The following is an 18,451-nucleotide window of genomic DNA, read 5'->3' as shown; positions in this document are numbered from 1 at the left end:
CAACCGAGACATGAAGAAGACGTTCCTGATGAAACCGGTACTTCATCAACCCCAGGCAGCAGCAACACAAGGATTTACTACAAACATCAACAATAACCAATGGATGACAGCTCCCGGGACCAACAACATTAACCATCATGCTACTGCTGAATGTGATTCCCTGGACCTTCTGTCTCAGCTTCAAGCCATAAAACTCGTCATCTGAAAGTTCATTTATGGCAGCCATGCTTGATCAAGAGAAGGAGATGATCCTTGTTATTAACTTTGAGTAGATCCATTATAAAATAACATAAGAACTTCTGGTAATGTGTACTAAATGTTTGTTTCCATGTTAAGGGCGCTGAAGAATGTGTGATATCAACACTGTGATTTTAAACTGGGAGTCTATTCCCTTTTCTTTTAAGAAGAAAACTATGTCATCTGATCTCATATTATTTAGCAGCTCAAAGTGTATACTCGCTTCTAGTGCATTTCACACCAAAACCACACTCTCTTTACCATGGAAATCACCCATCAAGCATTTGGCGAGACCGGACTCATAACTCATTAGGAGGAGCAGGTAGAACAAACATGAACTTAAAAATCAATCTATTAATTATCAAAAAAATTTAAATTATTCGAGTTTTATTTATAATTCGAGTCAAATTTAAAACTTTTTTGAATCAAATGGAGTCAAGTTATTTTAATATCGATTTAAATCAGGTTTTACTCACCCTTAACGTTAAAAAATATCCTTTTTCAAATCAATCTTCGTTTTTTTTTCAATATGCTGAGCATAGATAGTTATGGGGCTAATGTAATCATTGGTTTTTTCTTTTCGATACGATTAATTGTTAGTTTAAGATAATAGATAACAAAGAAAGAAACGAAAATGAAAGGTGATGGAAAGAGTGACATAAAGTTGCGGTGAAGATGACAAAAAAACTATTAAAAACAAAATTGATAACATGTGTCTTCTACGTCAATAAAAAACAATCCACTATGTCATCACGCCATTGATGATTTAATGATGAAGTAACAAAAACAAAAGTTGAGAGATTAGATTCGAAATTTTTAAAATTTAATGACCAAAAAGGAAATAATGTTAAAATTGAGTTGTGAAATTTGAATTTTAGTCAAAAGGAATTTTTGTCGCGTTCAAAGAACGCAGTAGCTTCCAACCGATCCATCATCACCGCCTAAAATCAACGGTCGAAGGGACCCACCTCTTCCCGAAAGGATATCGACTGAAAACCCTAACAACACTTTCAAAGGCCTCTACTTATAATTCCTATAATTTAGTCCCTCTTTTGATTTTATATAAAAATTAATATCTCAATCTTAAAAAAAATCCACCTGATAACATGTAATAGAAATTAATTAAATTAAATACATGTCATTCTGATACTAAATTTAAAAAATCAAAGATCATTTGGTAGCTTGCATTCAAATTTAACGGAAATATCAATGTTATCGAATTGCATTTTAGTATTCCAATCAAACATATAGTGGTTAAATTTAAAATTTCAAAGCGTACAGGGACTTGGAATTGAATTAGAACCCTTTGTTAACTTGATAACATATACTCCCTATATTCGTAGCATGTGAAACTGGATTAGTATTCTGAATCAATTCAACAGTCACTAAATTAGAAAATCATAAACGACTAACATATCTTTATCCCGAAGGTTAATTAATAATATTGAAAAAAATGCTTTTATTTTCCATATTTAGATATAAAGTTTAAATAACACAACAAAAAAATATTAAAATTAATTTATCAATCTATAAACAGTTATTTATTAGAATAAATTTCATCAATATATTTTTGCATAATATATTTCATTCTAACCTATATATGTGTGTATGAAAAAAAAATCTAAAACTATTAGTACAGTTTAATAAAAATTGAATATTTAAATATGTAATAAAAAATTAAAATCCAATCCATATTATGTATTTAAATTTAACAGAAATTAATTAACAAGATTATCTATTACACTTTTATTTTAAATCAAACACATAGGCTGACTATGTTTAGAAAGTCCAAAGAGTATAGGGACTCTAGCGATAGTTAGAGCCTTCAAACATTAAACATACACAAAAAAATCTTATATATAATTACAAACCTTCACGCTTACTCTCGTGTTTCTCCAATCTGCTTCAGCCAAAGCCCAGAAAGTAAACAACATATAGCTAATAATGTCGGACGAGGAGCATCATTTTGAGTCCAAGGCCGACGCCGGCGCCTCCAAAACCTACCCTCAACAAGCCGGTACCATTCGCAAGAACGGGTACATAGTCATCAAGAATCGTCCCTGCAAGGTATCCTCTTTTAATTGAACCATCTCTTTGATATTATCGTAAAAATGAACTCGTGATTGTCTTTTTTTAGATTTGTATTGAGATTTGACATTCTGATGCTTCAGATCTGTTCTCTTTTAGTGCTTTTATAGTGGTTGGATAGTTGAAGTCTATATATTTCGTTTGATTTTTACCTTTTATTAGTTTTTTTCTTTGCTGAACTGAAAAGTAAAATTGTTGCCTTTGATGGAATTGAGAATTCAATTTGATTTTGCTTGTTTTGTATTCTTTTTCATTAGCTTTTGTTATAACTTTCGATAAAGCAAAAGGAAAATAAAAGAGCCAACACTCTTGAATCTTTAGTATTAAGAATTTTATAATGTTTGGATGACTGTTCTGATGATGAGCAAGCTGATGATGATATGGCATGTGATAAATTAGCGTTGGATGTTGAATTGCACCACCCTACAATTTTTATTTGGATTTTAGCTTTATAATTGGAAACGCTGACACAAACACACAAAAGTAAACAACTCTGAGTATTTAGTGTTAAGAAATTAATAATTTTTGAATGATTCCCTGATGATGACTAAGCCCATGATTGGCATGTGATGAAATTACTGTTAATTTTCACCCTATGATTGTTATTTGGATTTTAGCTTTATAGTAGCTTTTGATAAATCAAAAGCAAGTTGAGAGGGGGTAACAGAAACAAACGACACATAACCTTTATTATTAAGAAATTATAATTTTTGATTGATTATTCTGATGATGAGCAAGCTGATGATATAGCATTTGACAAACTACTGTGACTGTTGATTTGGCCCTCATGGTTGTTATTTATATTTGGGTGCATTAATGATTTGCAAATTTTAGCTAACATGGTTGTTGTTTTATGGGGCATTCTACAGGTTGTTGAAGTTTCTACCTCCAAGACCGGGAAGCACGGACATGCTAAGTGTCATTTTGTTGGAATTGATATCTTCACTGCTAAGAAGCTGGAGGATATTGTTCCTTCTTCCCACAATTGTGATGTGTGGATTGCTCTCATTCTGGTTTTAACTTTAATCTGTCTTGTAATTGGATTGTGTTCATGAATGATTTCCGTTTGTTTTTGACAGGTTCCGCATGTCAATCGTGTTGATTACCAGTTGATTGACATTTCTGAGGATGGATTTGTAAGCTCATTTTGCTTCCTTTTTACTTGATTTTCCCTATCTTCTTCCCTCTCCCCATTTTTTGGTTTGTGTTTCTTCTAAACCAGTTCAATATTTCAGGTGAGCTTGCTTACTGATAGCGGAGACACTAAGGATGATCTGAGGCTCCCAACTGATGAGAGCTTGTTGAAACAGGTCAACTATCTATCTTTTGATGCATTTTCTTATAGGAATACTGCTAAAATTTGTTCTTAATATTTGACAGAATATTCACCTTGGCTCCTATTCTTTTTTTTTGAAGCACTGTAGCCCTTAACTTTTTGTGTGTGTGTGTGTGTTGCCAAAATGTCCTTTTTTGGATAGAAACCGTTAGTTGAGTAATGGGTGTTTATAATCCTTTAAGCATGTTCAAAACTCCTGTTGAATCCCAAAATCCAATGGGTGTTTACAATCCTTTAAGCATGTTCAATCGGGCTGAAATTGCTTGTTTTTTTGTTTATTATCATGATGCTGCTGAATTTTTCAATGTGTACTTGTATGATTGCATTTCTAGTTACTTCCCATCGTGGTGATGAAAGTTAAAGTTTAATGTCTCTGCATCGGTTGTTCCGATAATAGCTTCTTTCTTGACTGCAGATCAAGGATGGTTTTGCTGAGGGGAAAGACCTTGTTGTCTCTGTTATGTCGGCAATGGGGGAGGAGCAGATTTGTGCACTCAAGGACATTGGTCCAAAGTAGTTTGAGTTCGATTTGCTGTGTGTTATTGCAACTCTAAATTTAAAGATTTTTGTTAAGAGCTTTAAATAGTTTGCCTCTCGGAGACTTGGGAGCATAAATGCTGTTTGGAATGGTTGTTTTTCTATGTTTGGGAGTATAAATGTTTAAACCGCTTCTCTTTTACGGGCCTTAGAGAACATTTTAAAGCGTGCTGTGACTCTTTATCTTATTCTAATGCTGCACCATCATTATCTGGTGAGTTTGTCCAAGTTTGGAATCAATGCACTAGTGGGAGGTTCTATGATGCTTGTGTTTACTGCTAGTCATCCTCCATTTGAGATTGTGTGTGGGCACTGAACTTCGAAAATTTTCATTCTAGTCCTTGGATTTTTTTCAAACAAATCACGATGTTTAGTTCCGTTTTCATTTTGGCCACTCTCTCGTAATTCTAGTGACACGTCATCATGTCACGGGTACATGTGTCAAAACCTGATTGATTATCATTGAACTAACCGACTGAATTGAATTAAAATTATCTATTTTATTCGACCACTAATACAGTTTTTACAGCATTGACTTGCATATCCACAAATGAAAAAAGGTTGATGTCATTCTCTTTAAGTCCCCATCTGAGGGCTGAAATTTGATAAGTAATGATTATCTATAATAATAATAACAATCTCAAGCTGGCAAACAAAACACGATTAATTAACAAAGTAGTTTGATTATTACTGTTTTCAAGCATATTATGCATTTGATCTAATCATAGTGGAGTATTTATTAGGGAGATTTGCTTATATTATCATAAAATTTTAGAGATCTAGTTATTTTATTGGTTAATTTTTTCATAATATAGTTATTTTTTTTATAATTGTCGGTTTTTGATTATTAATCGATTAATTTGGATCGGGTATTGCAAAGACAATGACGACACTCTTAACCCAGTTTGCTCCATTTGCAAATGCTAGTATTCAAACTCCTAATATTGCTTAAGAGATCTAGTGTCTCGTCTTATTATACCAATAGATTGTTGGTAAAATATAAATTAATTTTTTTATTAATTTTGATTAAATACAAGACAATATATGTTCGAAAATAACTCACAACAATTTGATATTGAAAATCAAATTGATTTAAATTAAGAAAAAATGGATCCATATCATATTTCCTCTTATTAAATGGAAATTTAATAATTTCCCCTCCACCATGTTTATTTTCTTTTCTTTTTTCCCCTCGTAGCAAACATATTATTAATTAAATGTAGGTTAGGTTACCCTTTTATCTCTTTGTAGGGGAAGTGAGAGCTCCTAGTGTTCAGGGGTAATATAAATGTCATCACCAAACTCAATTGGTTGACATTATAACATCAAAGATAATGAACAATTGATCAAGGAATTTTTTTATATTCTTTACTAAATTAATTTTACTGAAATTAAGAAAAAATATATATGTGAAAATTAGAAGTAATGCATATTTAAAAAAAGTTAATAAACTATTTTTTTATAACAAATATAAGAGGTGTCCGAAATCAAACTTAAAATACAATTAAATTAATATTATTATAAGTTTATTATAAGCAATGTTGTCAATAAAAAAATTAAAATAGATAAATAAATAATTCTTAATAAATGTTTATAAACATTGATAATTTGATATAGATAAAATTAAATTATTATGTGTATTAAATATAAAAACAAAATATATGAATAAGGAGTAAATGATACTTATTTCATTTACTAACATTATCATATATTTCCAATCATGAAGGCCCATGGTTACACAGTTGCCCTAGGTTTAAAAAGATATTTTTTTCCTCCCAGTTCTAAACTTTCGGTCTGTCTAATTCGAATCAACTCATATCGTACATTTAATTTTAGTATGTGAGTTTCCTAACGAAAACTTTTTGCATACATAAAACATCAAATTCAATAACTGATTAAATAATATTAAATTACTTATCACTTTAAACCAATCATATTAGTAAAAAAATAAACTTTTTAAATTTCTATCTGAATTGAATTATTATTTAATAATATATATACTTTTTATATAATAGATATATTATATTTTATTCTAAAAAAATTTAAAATTGATTTAATTAGCGGGTACGAGGACAAAGCTAGAAAGGGAGTGGAAGGGTCCATGTTTTCTCTCTATTTTTTGTTTAATAATAATTTTGATCCCCAATAATTTAAACATATTTAAATTTTGTTAATTTCGATGATAATTTTTTTCGTTATTTAATCCTAGTTTTGTCTCTCTGTCATTATAATAATATATATAATATAATATAAGTGCATGTGTGCAATTGGGTGTTTTGATGTGGCATGGGATGGGGGAGATATTTGATTAGATAATGGGAGACATCAATTATGGAAAAGTCTATGCGTGATGACTTTAATATACGATTAAAAAAATATTATCGGTATTATTATTATTTTTTTAATAAAATTGGTGACAAATTATCAGAAATATTATTATTTATATCGATTTTGTTATTATTGGGTATTTTATCAGAAATGTTAAAAAATATTAATGTTTTAGGTAGAAATAATAATATTTTAGGTAATTTTTTACCGGTTTTGTTAAAAAATAATAATAAAACCAGTAACGTCTTTCTTTAGTCGTATATTAAGGTTGTCACACGATAGAACTTCCCGTCAATTATGCCTGAGAGCTTAAAATGGGCAACAAACCCCACATGCATTAAAAAAATTTATTACTTAAATTCATAAAGTGATTTTAACGATAAAAAAGAATAGTATTCTTCTCATAGATGTTGAGTTTGAACAATTACGTTATATACGTATATATGTTTGTTTTATTTGATGATGACAAAGCATGCATGTTTATTCAAATATAGAGGGCTCAAAGCCTTGTTTTGAGGGAGCAAATCTCTACCAAACTTTAACCCTGTTTTGTTTAATGTCATAAAGTGACCCAAATTATTTCATTTTGCAAAAGATAAGGAGGCGATGTCTATAAAGAAAGTATAATTATTAATTAGGTTTTTAATTAATTAACTAGACACGTGTCATGCATAAGATAATGTATATCTCAAATTACGCTCATTTAGGAAAAAAATATAAAAATCACGATAAATGTAATATTATTACGAAATTATATTAAAAATTATGTTTTTGTTTGATTAGATGTAATAATCGAATTGAAATAAATTATTGCAACCAACAATTAATAAAGGAAATCGAATATCGAAAAATATTCAAATCACCACCAGATTCAACAACAAAATTACCAATTTATTTTACTTTTACCAAAACCAAAAATAGAATATAAAATCAACGACCATTTTGTCTAGTGCGATGAGACATTAGGTCCCTTAAGTAAAGCAAGGGTTCGAATAATGGCGTTTGCGAATAGAGCAAATTGGATTGGGAGGGTCGCCTTCGTCTCTGTAGTACTTGATCTGAATTAATCGATCAATAGATCGGATGTCAGTGATTAATTTAAAAAAAGAGAATATAAAAAATGGAAGGAAAGGGAGGCAGATTGGAGAGAATTGTTTAGGTATTTATTTGTATTATCAAAGTTATTTTTTAAAAACGAATTATAAATTAGTCTAATATAATAAAATTTTAAATATTTAAATAACATTAATGATTCAAATTCTAGTATTACAAACGAAGAAAATAAAATTAAAAAATCGTTGTTATGATAAATCTTTATTATGTATCATTTAAATTAATTAATGAATTGAATTTTGAATATGTTTTTATTATTAGTTTAATTATATTTTATAATAATTAATTTTAATTTATTCAAATATATATTACTTTATTATATGTTAGTGTTAACAATTTTATTCTATTTTTTCAAGTTTGGCAGTTGACCCTTTCTTTTCATTGATGAAAGTACATATATTTATTTATTTTTCATAATTAAATATCCTATTTGATGATGATGGAGGCCTTCTTTTCCTTTTTCTTTTATAATTGGACCACTCTTGTCGGGGAAGTGATTAATGATTTAGCTTAGGTTAAATTTTTAATAAAATTATTTTTATATAATTGTTAGCAAAATAAAATCTAAAAAATCTAGGCCTAGTCCTAACTAAGTCATGACCCACCCCATACCCAAAAAGGATAAATTGCTTATTTAGTCATTCACTTATTATTTAATTTTTTTTGGTCATCCAATTATTATTTATTGTAAATCACAATTAATTTTACGTTTTGGATCTGTATTGGTCAATTAGAGTAATGTTGATGTGTCATCATAAGATAATGTAACGTCTGCATTGAAAAATATTTTTTAAAAATATCATGTTAATATAATTATTAATTTTTAATGGTAGTTGATCAAAACAAACTCAAAAGGTAAGATTATGTATGTTTTTAAAAAATAATAGTTGAGTGACCACAACATAAATTAAATAATAGGCAGATGACCAAATAGTTAGTTTACCCTAATAACAAATATGTAAGATTTTAAACAAAATTATATTGGTCCAATTAATATATTTTTTTATAAATTTAATCTAAACATTTAAATTAAAAATATATATGAATTATTTTAGATAAAATTTCTATTATGTTTATATTTGCTCATTTTATATAATTATTTTTAGATTCGTAACCGCTTTATGATACATAATGATTTTTTTCATCTGTATTTACATGAAAATATTAGAAATTTTAGCAAAAGAATATTCAAAAACGTTTTTCATAATATAATTGATTTATATAATATTTTTTAGAAATGAGTTTTAATACATGTAAAATTTGATTATTACAAATTTAAAAACATGTTTTTTAGAACTTATTGCCGTACATTATAATATTTTAACCCCATACATTAAATATAATAAGTAAAATTTAAAATAATTTTTATAAATAATTAATATATCAAATAGCGGGTTCCTTGAAGAAAAATATAGAGTATTTAAAAAAATAAAATAATTTTAAAACGAATGCCTTATTGATGGGTATTTCTCTTTCATCATATGACCTAGAAGAAAAGGAATCTGGGGTGTCCTTTTCCTTTAGTAGGACATGTTCCTTTCTCTCATCTCCTGCCCCATCACCTACTCTTACGTAACACGAAATTCAAAAAATCTAATCTTATTATTATTTTTATTTATACTCATAATTATATAATGCGTTTTTTTATATAAATAGAAGGGATAAATTTTATTAAAAAATACTAAATAGCTAAAATCAACATAAAAGTATACAATCATAAATTAAACACATAATTAAAATATTTTTCTATAATTATTAACACATAAAACTATTCAATTAAGATCATATAAAGATCGAATAAGCAAAATGTTAAATATCAATTAAAAAACTCGAACATACATGACTACATCAACAAAAGAATCACAACAAGATATAAAATTACTGAAAGATCAACGACAATCCTAAAACATAGTCGAGAGTCGTGAGAAAACTATATACAAACGTAAACCGTATTTTCAATCTAATTTGGTGATTCAAAATAAGGAAGATCAACATGGTAACAATTAAACGTCATTTTGATTATTCGAGGGGATGTCGAATCTAAATTTAAAAATTTAAACGAAAAAAGACCAAACGATCAATAAATGATACATAAAATGTGCCAAAATACAAATAAAAATGTGTCATAAAGGTAGAATTATTATAAACTAAAAAATTCGATATAAAAAAATTAAGAAAAAAAATTATATATTTTGATCTATTTATGTTATTAGGTTTAATCTTTAAAAGTTTTAACCGACTCTTTGTCACGTAGGTAAAAGTGTCTCTTGTCAAAATTTCGTTTGAGTTGTGCATCTTTGCTCAAAGAATGTCATTCTGAGAATTGGTTAGGAATCGGTATTATTTAAATGATTAATTTTATCTCTAATATATTTAAATAAATAATAAAAAAACATATAAAACACGTTTTAAATATAAAATAAATATTAACACACCGTCTTATTTCTAAGTGTGAATTGCAAAACAAATATTAAAGTTTAAATAACGTGTACGTGTAAAAACTCAACTATCAAAAGTAAAATTTTGATATATTATTATCAAAAGACAATGGACTACTTTAGTCAACAACAACCCAACTATCATCAATAAATAAAATAAGACCCTTTAAAGTAAAATACAGGATAAAGCAAACCAAAATGTCATTAAATTATCATCAAATAATTATTTTCTTTATAAATTTTAAAAATATGAATAATCATTAAATTTAAAAGTTATTATAAATCGAATACCGACGGTTATATAAAAAATTATAAAATTTAAGGATTATTTTATAAATAGATAAAAGCTAAAATAATTATTTAAACATAATTTAATAGACTTAAATATGTTTTTTTCAATAAAAAGGTAAAGATCCCCTCAAAATTAATAAAACAAGTCTAAATATTTATGATTTTAATTTTTATTAAATTTTGTAATATATATTGTATTTATTCTATTTCAATATTCAAAATAATAGAAAACCACTCGTAATTGAATGCCAGCCAATTTTTTCCTGCTGTTATTTGAAATCATTCATATATGGTCACATATAAAAACAGAGAATCATACAAAATTTCATTAAAACGGAGATCAAAGACAATTTTTTTTTTTTGGCTTTCTGACAAAAAACAAGAACAAAGAATATAATCTCCCCAACAAAACATGCTGAAACATAGTATTCTCCCTTTTTTCCCCCATTAATTTCCCTATTTTTTTATTTAAAAACTGTTTTTCCCTTTCCATTTCAATCTCTCCGTTGATTTCGGTAGCTTCAGAAATTTATTGTTTGAAAATCCCATTAAAATCCGTGCTTTCCCCTTCTATTATCTTCCGCCATTCTTGCTACCAAATCAAATATTTACACACACACACACACACATATATATATATATATATATATATATATATATATATATATATACACACACACACACAGAGTTCATCGTAAAGGCTTCCATTTTTTGATTTTTTTCTTTCTTTTTAAAGAAGAAAGAAGTGATGGGTAGAAGCTAAAACCGTGAAATTCAGCTCACAGCTGACCTCCACTGTTTGCTGATTTTTTCTCCGGGTCGGGTTGGCGCAAAAAAAAAAAGAGAAACAGGAGGGAAGTTGGGGGATCTTTGGGTTTTTGATCACATGATAAACAGCCATTGATGGGTTGTGTGAGCTCGAAGCAGACGGTGTCTGTGACGCCTGCTTTCGACAACTCCGGAGCTTTACGTGACAATGCGGGCGCCACCTGTAGCTCCGGGACCAATTCGGGTCGTTATCGGGTCGGGTTCTCGGAGCTCGAGAAGAAGCGGAGCAGCGGCGGTAGCGGTAGGAAGACGAAGAAAAAGAGTAGTAAAAGTGGGGGTGTGAGTGATTTGGGTGGTGCGTTCGGACTGAGAGGGAGCGACTTGGGTGAGTCGGGTCGGGCGAGTTCGAGATCAGACTCGTTGAGCTTGAGGTTGGGGAATTTGCAGAAGTACATAGAAGGTGAACACGTGGCAGCCGGATGGCCTGCTTGGCTCAGCGCCGTCGCCGGTGAAGCTATCCATGGTTGGGTTCCACTCAAAGCTGACTCTTATCAGAAGCTTGAGAAGGTTTTAGATTTTCCCTTTTTTTTCTTCCGTATTTTCCATTAATTTTTCTGTAGGAAAATTGTTTGGTTTTGGATATTATTATTTTCCATATTCTTTTATTTTGTCATTTTCTTCATGTGTATAGTACTATAGTTTCACTTTCATGGGATCTTTTGTTTATGTTTTTGCTTTGAAGTTACTTTTAACTGTAAATTTTCATTATTTACAAACAATTCTTGCTCTTTGGAACAATCAAAGCTTACATTACATCCTAAGGGAAGGGGTTTCGTAGGAATTGAACCTCGGATCACATGCTAACACTCGAACTCACCTACGAGTTTTAACTAGGTTTTGTAGGATCGAACCCTTGACCGCATGCCAACACTCGAACTCCGGTACAAGTTTTCACTAGACCTGTATCTTGTTGGCATATCCATGTCCGATTTGGTAAGGAAAATAGAGTCCGGATGACCTACCTTTTAACTCATAAGATGCATTCCCAGAATCATACCTTACTAGTCATGTGCGAATATATGCTTGTCAAGTATATATATAATGCCTGCAACATGGTTTATTCATTTTCTTTTTCAAGTTTTTTTGGAATGTGATTTCTGTTTTGATATGCCACACGATTCCGAATATTCGATGTAATGATATTGCACTATTCCAACTGCTTTACCAGATAGGGCAGGGTACGTATAGCACTGTGTTCCGAGCTCGAGATCTTGAGAGCGGAAGGATAGTTGCTCTAAAGAAGGTGCGGTTTGACAATTTTGAGCCCGAGAGTGTCCGATTCATGGCAAGGGAGATACTGATTCTTCGCAGGCTTGACCATCCAAACATCATAAAATTGGATGGGATAATTACTTCCCGAATGTCATGTAGCATATACCTTGTATTTGAGTACATGGAACACGATATCACCGGACTCTTGTCTTGTCCCGACATCAAGTTCAGCGAGTCACAGGTTTGTTCCTTTGCCTCAGTGGCTAAGGTTAGTCTAATGTTCTATGATGACACGTATATCGAACACATTTGTAGGAATCCAAGTTGCAGTCAATACATATTTGGAATACGAAAATCTAAATTCCCCCATCCCCTCCCCGAAACTCGAAGATGAATGCATTATAATGTGAGAAAAACTAGTGTTGCACATCTTTAACAATGAAAATTGTTTTTTGTTTTGTAGATTAAATGCTATATGAAGCAGTTGTTATCTGGACTTGACCACTGCAATTCCCGAGGCATAATGCACCGGGACATTAAGGGATCTAATCTCCTTGTAAATAATGAAGGAATTCTAAAGATGGCTGATTTTGGTTTGGCGAACTTCTTTGGTTCTGGGCGCAGGCAACCATTAACAAGTCGAGTTGTAACCTTATGGTACCGTCCCCCGGAACTTTTGTTGGGTTCTACGGATTATACTGCAGCTGTTGATCTTTGGAGTGTTGGCTGTGTATTCTCTGAACTTCTCCTCGGGAAACCTATCCTGCAAGGCAGAACAGAGGTAAGCACCTTGCTAAAGTACATACCATTTACTAGGATATGGGAAAGATCCATTTCATTGGAAATGGTTTGTATTACTGAGGTAGGTAGGCCTGTATGGAGTAATTGATTCCTCATGATATGGGAAAGGATCTACCACAAGAACTGAACAAGTTTCACAGTATATAGGAAAGTTGACTAGGAACCAGTTTTGTTGCTGAAAGAGGACTCGGGAAATGCCGGTCTTATGTGTCTGTTTATCGAGTATTTCTTTTGTGAATTTTTTCCTTGTGCTACTGTACTGATTGTTTGAGTTTTATTTGAAAATTCTATACGAGAGATTGCTTTATGTGATAATTATTGCTTCACTTCAATCACTTCGTTGTTTTCTGGTGGTCCTTGAGATAATTTATTGTTTATGATGTTCTTGTACAGGTGGAACAATTGCATAAGATTTTCAAGCTCTGCGGGTCCCCACCCGATGATTACTGGAAAAAGGCCAGACTACCCCATGCAACTATTTTCAAGCCACAACAACCTTATGATAGTAGTCTCCGGGACACTTTGAAAGATTTACCAGCTACTGCTGTGAATCTGATAGAAACTTTGCTTTCAGTGGAGCCATACAAGCGTGGCATTGCTTCCTCAGCTCTTTCTTCAGAGGTAATTATGCCAGTCAACATGATCGTTTCTCATTTGCAAATTTAATTTGTTATTATTCACCATTATTAAGCATCTAACGCGATATTAATCGACCTTACGTGTAACTTGAATTTTAGGCTGCCACAAAAGCCAAATTTAAGTTTGAAACTTAGAATAACTAAAACTCCGTAGCAACAAATAAGTTGAGCTTTAGTACCATTTTAAGCATTCATCATAACAGTAACAACCTATATGTGGAGAGGCTCGAGTTGAATATAAAGTGCGAACTAGCCAAGCTTAACTAATGTGAAATAACATCGATTAAAATCGTTAATAAACTTTACGCATGAAGTAACTTGTTATGAAGTTGTCTCATCTTTGTTCTTAATATATTAAAGCTATTCAAAGGGGTATTTCTTTCTTTGCCTCTTTTCAAGGGAGGGTTAAAGATAGGCTGATCGTTGAGAGTGATTGCAGGGTTGCAGTAGACTGGATCAATAATGTTAACTCATGTCCAGTTGTATATGGTTTGAGAGTGATTGCAGGGTTGCAGTAGACTGTATCAATAATGTTAACTCATGTCCAGTTGTATATGGTTTCATTGTTAGAGATATTGTTGATAGTCTTAGAACTTTTGGGGGGGTTGGATGGGTTGCAAGGACAGCTAATATGGAAGCTGATGCTTTAGAAAAGGCTGGTATAGGTTGATTTTTATGTTGTTGGCTTCTTTAGTTTGGTTTTCTGGTTCCAGTATTGTTGTAAGGGTTTTTTGGAATAGTTTTTCCAAGGTTGTAATTTTTATTTTCTATAATGAAATTATAAGGCACTCTTTTCCTCCTTCCGATGATTAAGAAGCTTCCATACAAGCTTCATTAATCAAGAAGGAGGTTTTCAATGAGGCCTTCAAATCTTATAAAAAAAAATACTCATGTTTGTGCAGATCTTATACTTTGAATTAGCTTAATTTCCATCATGTACAATATTCTGATTCGTAATTTTTCAACTTTTAGTATTTCACAACAAAGCCCTATGCTTGTGATCCGTCTAGCTTGCCAGTATATCCACCTAGCAAAGAGATAGATGCAAAACATCGTGAAGAGGCAAGGAGGTGAGAACTTTATTCGAAAATGTCTGAATGAAGACAATCATTTAGATAGTTTTCTGGAACCCTGAATATTGTCAAGTCCATCTGCATCAAACACTGTTGCATTCCAGTCATTTTCTCAATATTTTTTTTACCCTCTTCAGCAACATGCCCTATCAACATTAGGTATATTTTGCAAGGTATCATATCAGCTTCACTCATGTTTGTGTACATGATCGTTATATTCCTATGTTTTGGAGAATACATGATCGTTTAATACCGCTTGACACTGTTTGACATCGTCGGCAATGAATTCTCAGGAAAAAGATAAGTGGAAGAGCTCGTGGACCTGAAACAAGAAAGCCAATAAGAAAACCCCATAGCATAAGTAAATTGGCTCCAGTTGAGGTCTGTTATCACTCATTTTTCTCATGCCCCTATATTTGTGTTTGAGGTTAGTTGGGAAACTAATTTTTGGTGCAACTGTCACATGCAGGATGCCTCTGCACAAGCTCAAGGTTCTCATAAAGTTAACGGTGATCGTGTGCACAAATCTAAGCAAAGAAACGCTACTATCAGTGAGGAAGTGACAAATCCATCTACTGATGCCGTCGAAGAAGCGGCTCGTATAAAGCATGCATCCCAAGGTGATATTCCTTTCTCCGGTCCATTACAAGTTTCTACATCAAGTGGCTTTGCGTGGGCCAGAAGGCGAAAAGAGGATGCATCCATAAGATCACACAGCAGATCTATATCAAGAGGTCACCTTTATAATTCTTTAGAGCCTTGTGCTCAGTTACATTCACAAAATAATTGCGATTCGAAACGAAATGAAAACTGGGAAGTAACATATGGAGGTCGTGCTGATTCTAAAGGCCATGATTCATATGAAGCTGCCAAGCGTGCTATGCAAAAACAATGGAGCCAGTTTGAGCATCCAGATTCACTCGATGCTTCTGACGGATACCACTCACAAGAGCTGTCATTGGCTCTTTATCAAAGAGAAGAAATGGCAGCCAAGAGAAATAATTTGGTATGCTGTAGATATTAGAACCCGAAATTACATCGAAATTTTGTTCTTGACATATACTCTAAGCTTCTTTTGCAGATTGCATGGCATCGTTTATTCAATTTTAATTCAATGTTGCATGAAGAATCATGTAATCATATCGATTCAAATGATCCTATTCTATATAAAACTATAGAAAGATGGAAACTTTTTTAAGATTCCCTGAAATGGTTGGTTTTTCTTTCTGGGTTAATTTTTGGTGACAAATATTTGGTTATGAAATTTAGTAAGTTTCTCTGAAAATTATCAATATAAGAAATTGTTGGATTACTTCAATGAACTTCAATAAATTGGAGGCTTCAGAAGTGTGGGTTTGGCCTGTAATGGTAGCCGTTATATTACTGAAGTGAGGCAACTGGCATGAATTGACTCTTTTGAACTTTGTTACTTGGACCTGGGTGTGAGTATCGGCTATTAATGTCATCAACAAGGGTATGTTCATATGTTCATATGTTCAATGTACTTAAAGGGTCTTTGGAGGGTCATATCCTATGCACATGTTCAGAACGCATCATACAGTCACTTAAAGAAAAATGAAGAGTCCGAGTAACATAGATTTTGAAAATATTATTTTAAATAAACGGAAGCATCAGTTTTTCTGTAAATTTAACAGGAAACTACCTTTTATACGCACAGCTCCTTATTTTTCTTGTTAGAAGTTAGAACTGAGAGAAAATGATGAAAAAGAACCCATTTTTACCTATGCCCCTAAACTCAAATCAGAAGATATCATCACATCAGTTTCTTTAGAATATCTGTAGTTTGATCAAATCATGTTATATTGTTGTTCTTGACAGGATTACGAAGATGAAAGGGAGAAGATCGAATTCTCGGGTCCCTTACTATCTCAATCGAATAGAGTCGATGAACTGTTGGAACGGAACGAACGACAGATACGCCAAGCAATACGAAAGTCATGGTTCCAAAGAGGTAGCACAAATAAAAACTGAATTGACTTTTCTACCAACCGCTGTTCATCCTAAACATAAATGATTTCTGTTGCCATCCACTTTAGTTTAATGCCTGCCTTTAAGTTACCCGGTTGCCATTGTTGATTGTTGCCTTTATGAATTGGTTGAGATTAATATGCCATTGATTTAGGTCTATTAAATGATGGAAGTGTGAGACAACTATTTACTTTTATGGTGGCTGCTGTGTTTGTGTTATATAACTTATTCTCAACCACTTTATGTTGTCTTCAATACCCCATTTAAAGCAACCATCAAGATAGAAACTTGATTAATGATGAAAGCTGTAAATAGAAACTTGATTAATGATGAAAGCTGTATGTTCTTAATTCGACGCCGTCGAACAAGATTATACTCATGTATGACAGTATGAGTATCGAATGTAGCTGTATTCAAAATTTTCAATATTTGTATGTATTGGAGAGTACTTGGAGGATTATATCCCTAAACTCATGTATCAATACCATGAATACTTTGGAAAAAAACCCGAAGAGTCAGAAGCAACATTGTCTGTTTAACTATGTTTATACTAATAATTTGCATGCATTGCAGGGAAGAAACATGGGAAGTAATCTTCAAACACTCTGAGTGCGAAACCAAAGCTTGCTGTAAAATGTACTGGCCCTTGAATCATACGAACGCAACAACTTGAAGTTTTCTGCAGAAAGAAACATGGCGAGAACAAAACTGGGAAACTACCATATGGTATATGGTAAAGCTGTTTATTCAGAGAGTTTTGAGGGCCCTGCATTAGCTATGCTGATAAGTCTCTTTTTGCAGAGAAGCATGATTGATTTGGTTTTTCTTTTTCAAAATCTTGAAATTGAAGTCTTGTACACTTTTCTTTGTCCTCATTACTATGTCTAGGGTTCCTAGCAATTGATTATGTGCAGCAGTCTTTGTATATTATAATAATGACATGATTCTTCAGGCTTATTCGGTGTTACTTTGATGGGTTTCCCCCCCCCCCCTTGTCCTCATTACTATGCCCAGGCTTCCTAAAAAATGAACATTAATTGAGTGGTAAAAATTTGTTTTTAAAGTCAAAGGCTTAGGTATGTTTGGCAATGTTCCTAAAAACGTTTATTTATCCCATAAGTAATGTTAAACACTTTGCTTTTGACTTCAAAATTATGGTTGAAGAAGTGTTTATCCACCTAATTTAATCAATAAAAGATACGAGTATATAGGCCAGGTCAAGCTAAACTTTTTGTATACTCAGATTATTCTACATGATTCCATCCGAACTTAAAGAAATTTCACTCGATTCAGAACGTGATTCAAATTTTAGATAAAAATCCTTATCCGACTTTATATATATATAAAAGGATCTAATTGAAAAAATATATAGCGATATATTATTATAATTATCGTTAAATATATAAAAATAAATACACTATTATCTTGAGATGAGTTGGAGATTTTTCATATTTAACTCGATCCGACCTTATCATCTAAAAAAATTGACTCTACCTAATCCGAAATTAATCTTTTAAATCGATCTTATAAAATCAAGTCGAG

The 18,451-nt window shown here is 31.7% G+C and overlaps 2 protein-coding genes across 4 annotated transcripts; both read left to right on the top strand.

The window, feature by feature from the left end:
• The first annotated feature begins 2,127 nt into the window (after positions 1 to 2,127).
• On the top strand, positions 2,128 to 4,301 carry LOC120178582 (eukaryotic translation initiation factor 5A-like). 2 transcript variants are annotated; one of them, XM_039184395.1, is made up of 5 exons: positions 2,128 to 2,304; positions 3,195 to 3,317; positions 3,405 to 3,461; positions 3,561 to 3,635; positions 4,077 to 4,301. In XM_039184395.1, exons 1-5 carry the CDS (start codon positions 2,182 to 2,184, stop codon positions 4,176 to 4,178), a joined length of 480 nt encoding a protein of 159 aa, XP_039040326.1. In that variant the 5' UTR covers positions 2,128 to 2,181; the 3' UTR covers positions 4,179 to 4,301. The 2 variants fall into 2 exon arrangements, with proteins under 2 accessions (XP_039040326.1, XP_039040327.1); XM_039184396.1 differs by lacking the exon at positions 2,128 to 2,304 and adding an exon at positions 2,919 to 3,075 and having other exon boundaries at positions 3,121 to 3,317.
• Positions 4,302 to 11,077: 6,776 nt separating this feature from the next.
• LOC120178583 (protein IMPAIRED IN BABA-INDUCED STERILITY 1-like) lies at positions 11,078 to 17,866 on the top strand. Of its 2 annotated transcripts, XM_039184399.1 has the most exons (10): positions 11,078 to 11,703; positions 12,365 to 12,649; positions 12,872 to 13,189; positions 13,603 to 13,830; positions 14,820 to 14,917; positions 15,214 to 15,301; positions 15,390 to 15,654; positions 15,769 to 15,926; positions 16,760 to 16,892; positions 17,483 to 17,866. In XM_039184399.1, exons 1-10 carry the CDS (start codon positions 11,272 to 11,274, stop codon positions 17,500 to 17,502), a joined length of 2,025 nt encoding a protein of 674 aa, XP_039040330.1. In that variant the 5' UTR covers positions 11,078 to 11,271; the 3' UTR covers positions 17,503 to 17,866. The 2 variants fall into 2 exon arrangements, with proteins under 2 accessions (XP_039040330.1, XP_039040329.1); XM_039184398.1 differs by having other exon boundaries at positions 15,390 to 15,926.
• Positions 17,867 to 18,451: the final 585 nt, after the last annotated feature.

The sequence above is a fragment of the Hibiscus syriacus genome, unplaced genomic scaffold, assembly GCF_006381635.1.
Source record: "Hibiscus syriacus cultivar Baekdansim isolate YM2019G1 unplaced genomic scaffold, ASM638163v2 tig00112353_pilon, whole genome shotgun sequence".
Taxonomy (NCBI): Eukaryota; Viridiplantae; Streptophyta; class Magnoliopsida; order Malvales; family Malvaceae; genus Hibiscus; species Hibiscus syriacus.
The sequence above is the reverse complement of the archived record's forward strand: the minus strand, read 5'-3'. Positions and strand labels throughout refer to the sequence as shown.

Coding starts and splice junctions, on each gene's coding strand:
- LOC120178583 (XM_039184398.1), top strand. CDS start 11,272: ATGGGTTGTGTGAGCTCGAAGCAGACGGTGTCTGTGACGCCTGCTTTC. Junction 11,704..12,364: donor CTTATCAGAAGCTTGAGAAG/GTTTTAGATTTT, acceptor CTGCTTTACCAG/ATAGGGCAGGGTACGTATAG. Junction 12,650..12,871: donor TCAAGTTCAGCGAGTCACAG/GTTTGTTCCTTT, acceptor TTTGTTTTGTAG/ATTAAATGCTATATGAAGCA.
- LOC120178582 (XM_039184395.1), top strand. CDS start 2,182: ATGTCGGACGAGGAGCATCATTTTGAGTCCAAGGCCGACGCCGGCGCC. Junction 3,318..3,404: donor CTTCTTCCCACAATTGTGAT/GTGTGGATTGCT, acceptor TGTTTTTGACAG/GTTCCGCATGTCAATCGTGT. Junction 3,636..4,076: donor ATGAGAGCTTGTTGAAACAG/GTCAACTATCTA, acceptor TCTTGACTGCAG/ATCAAGGATGGTTTTGCTGA.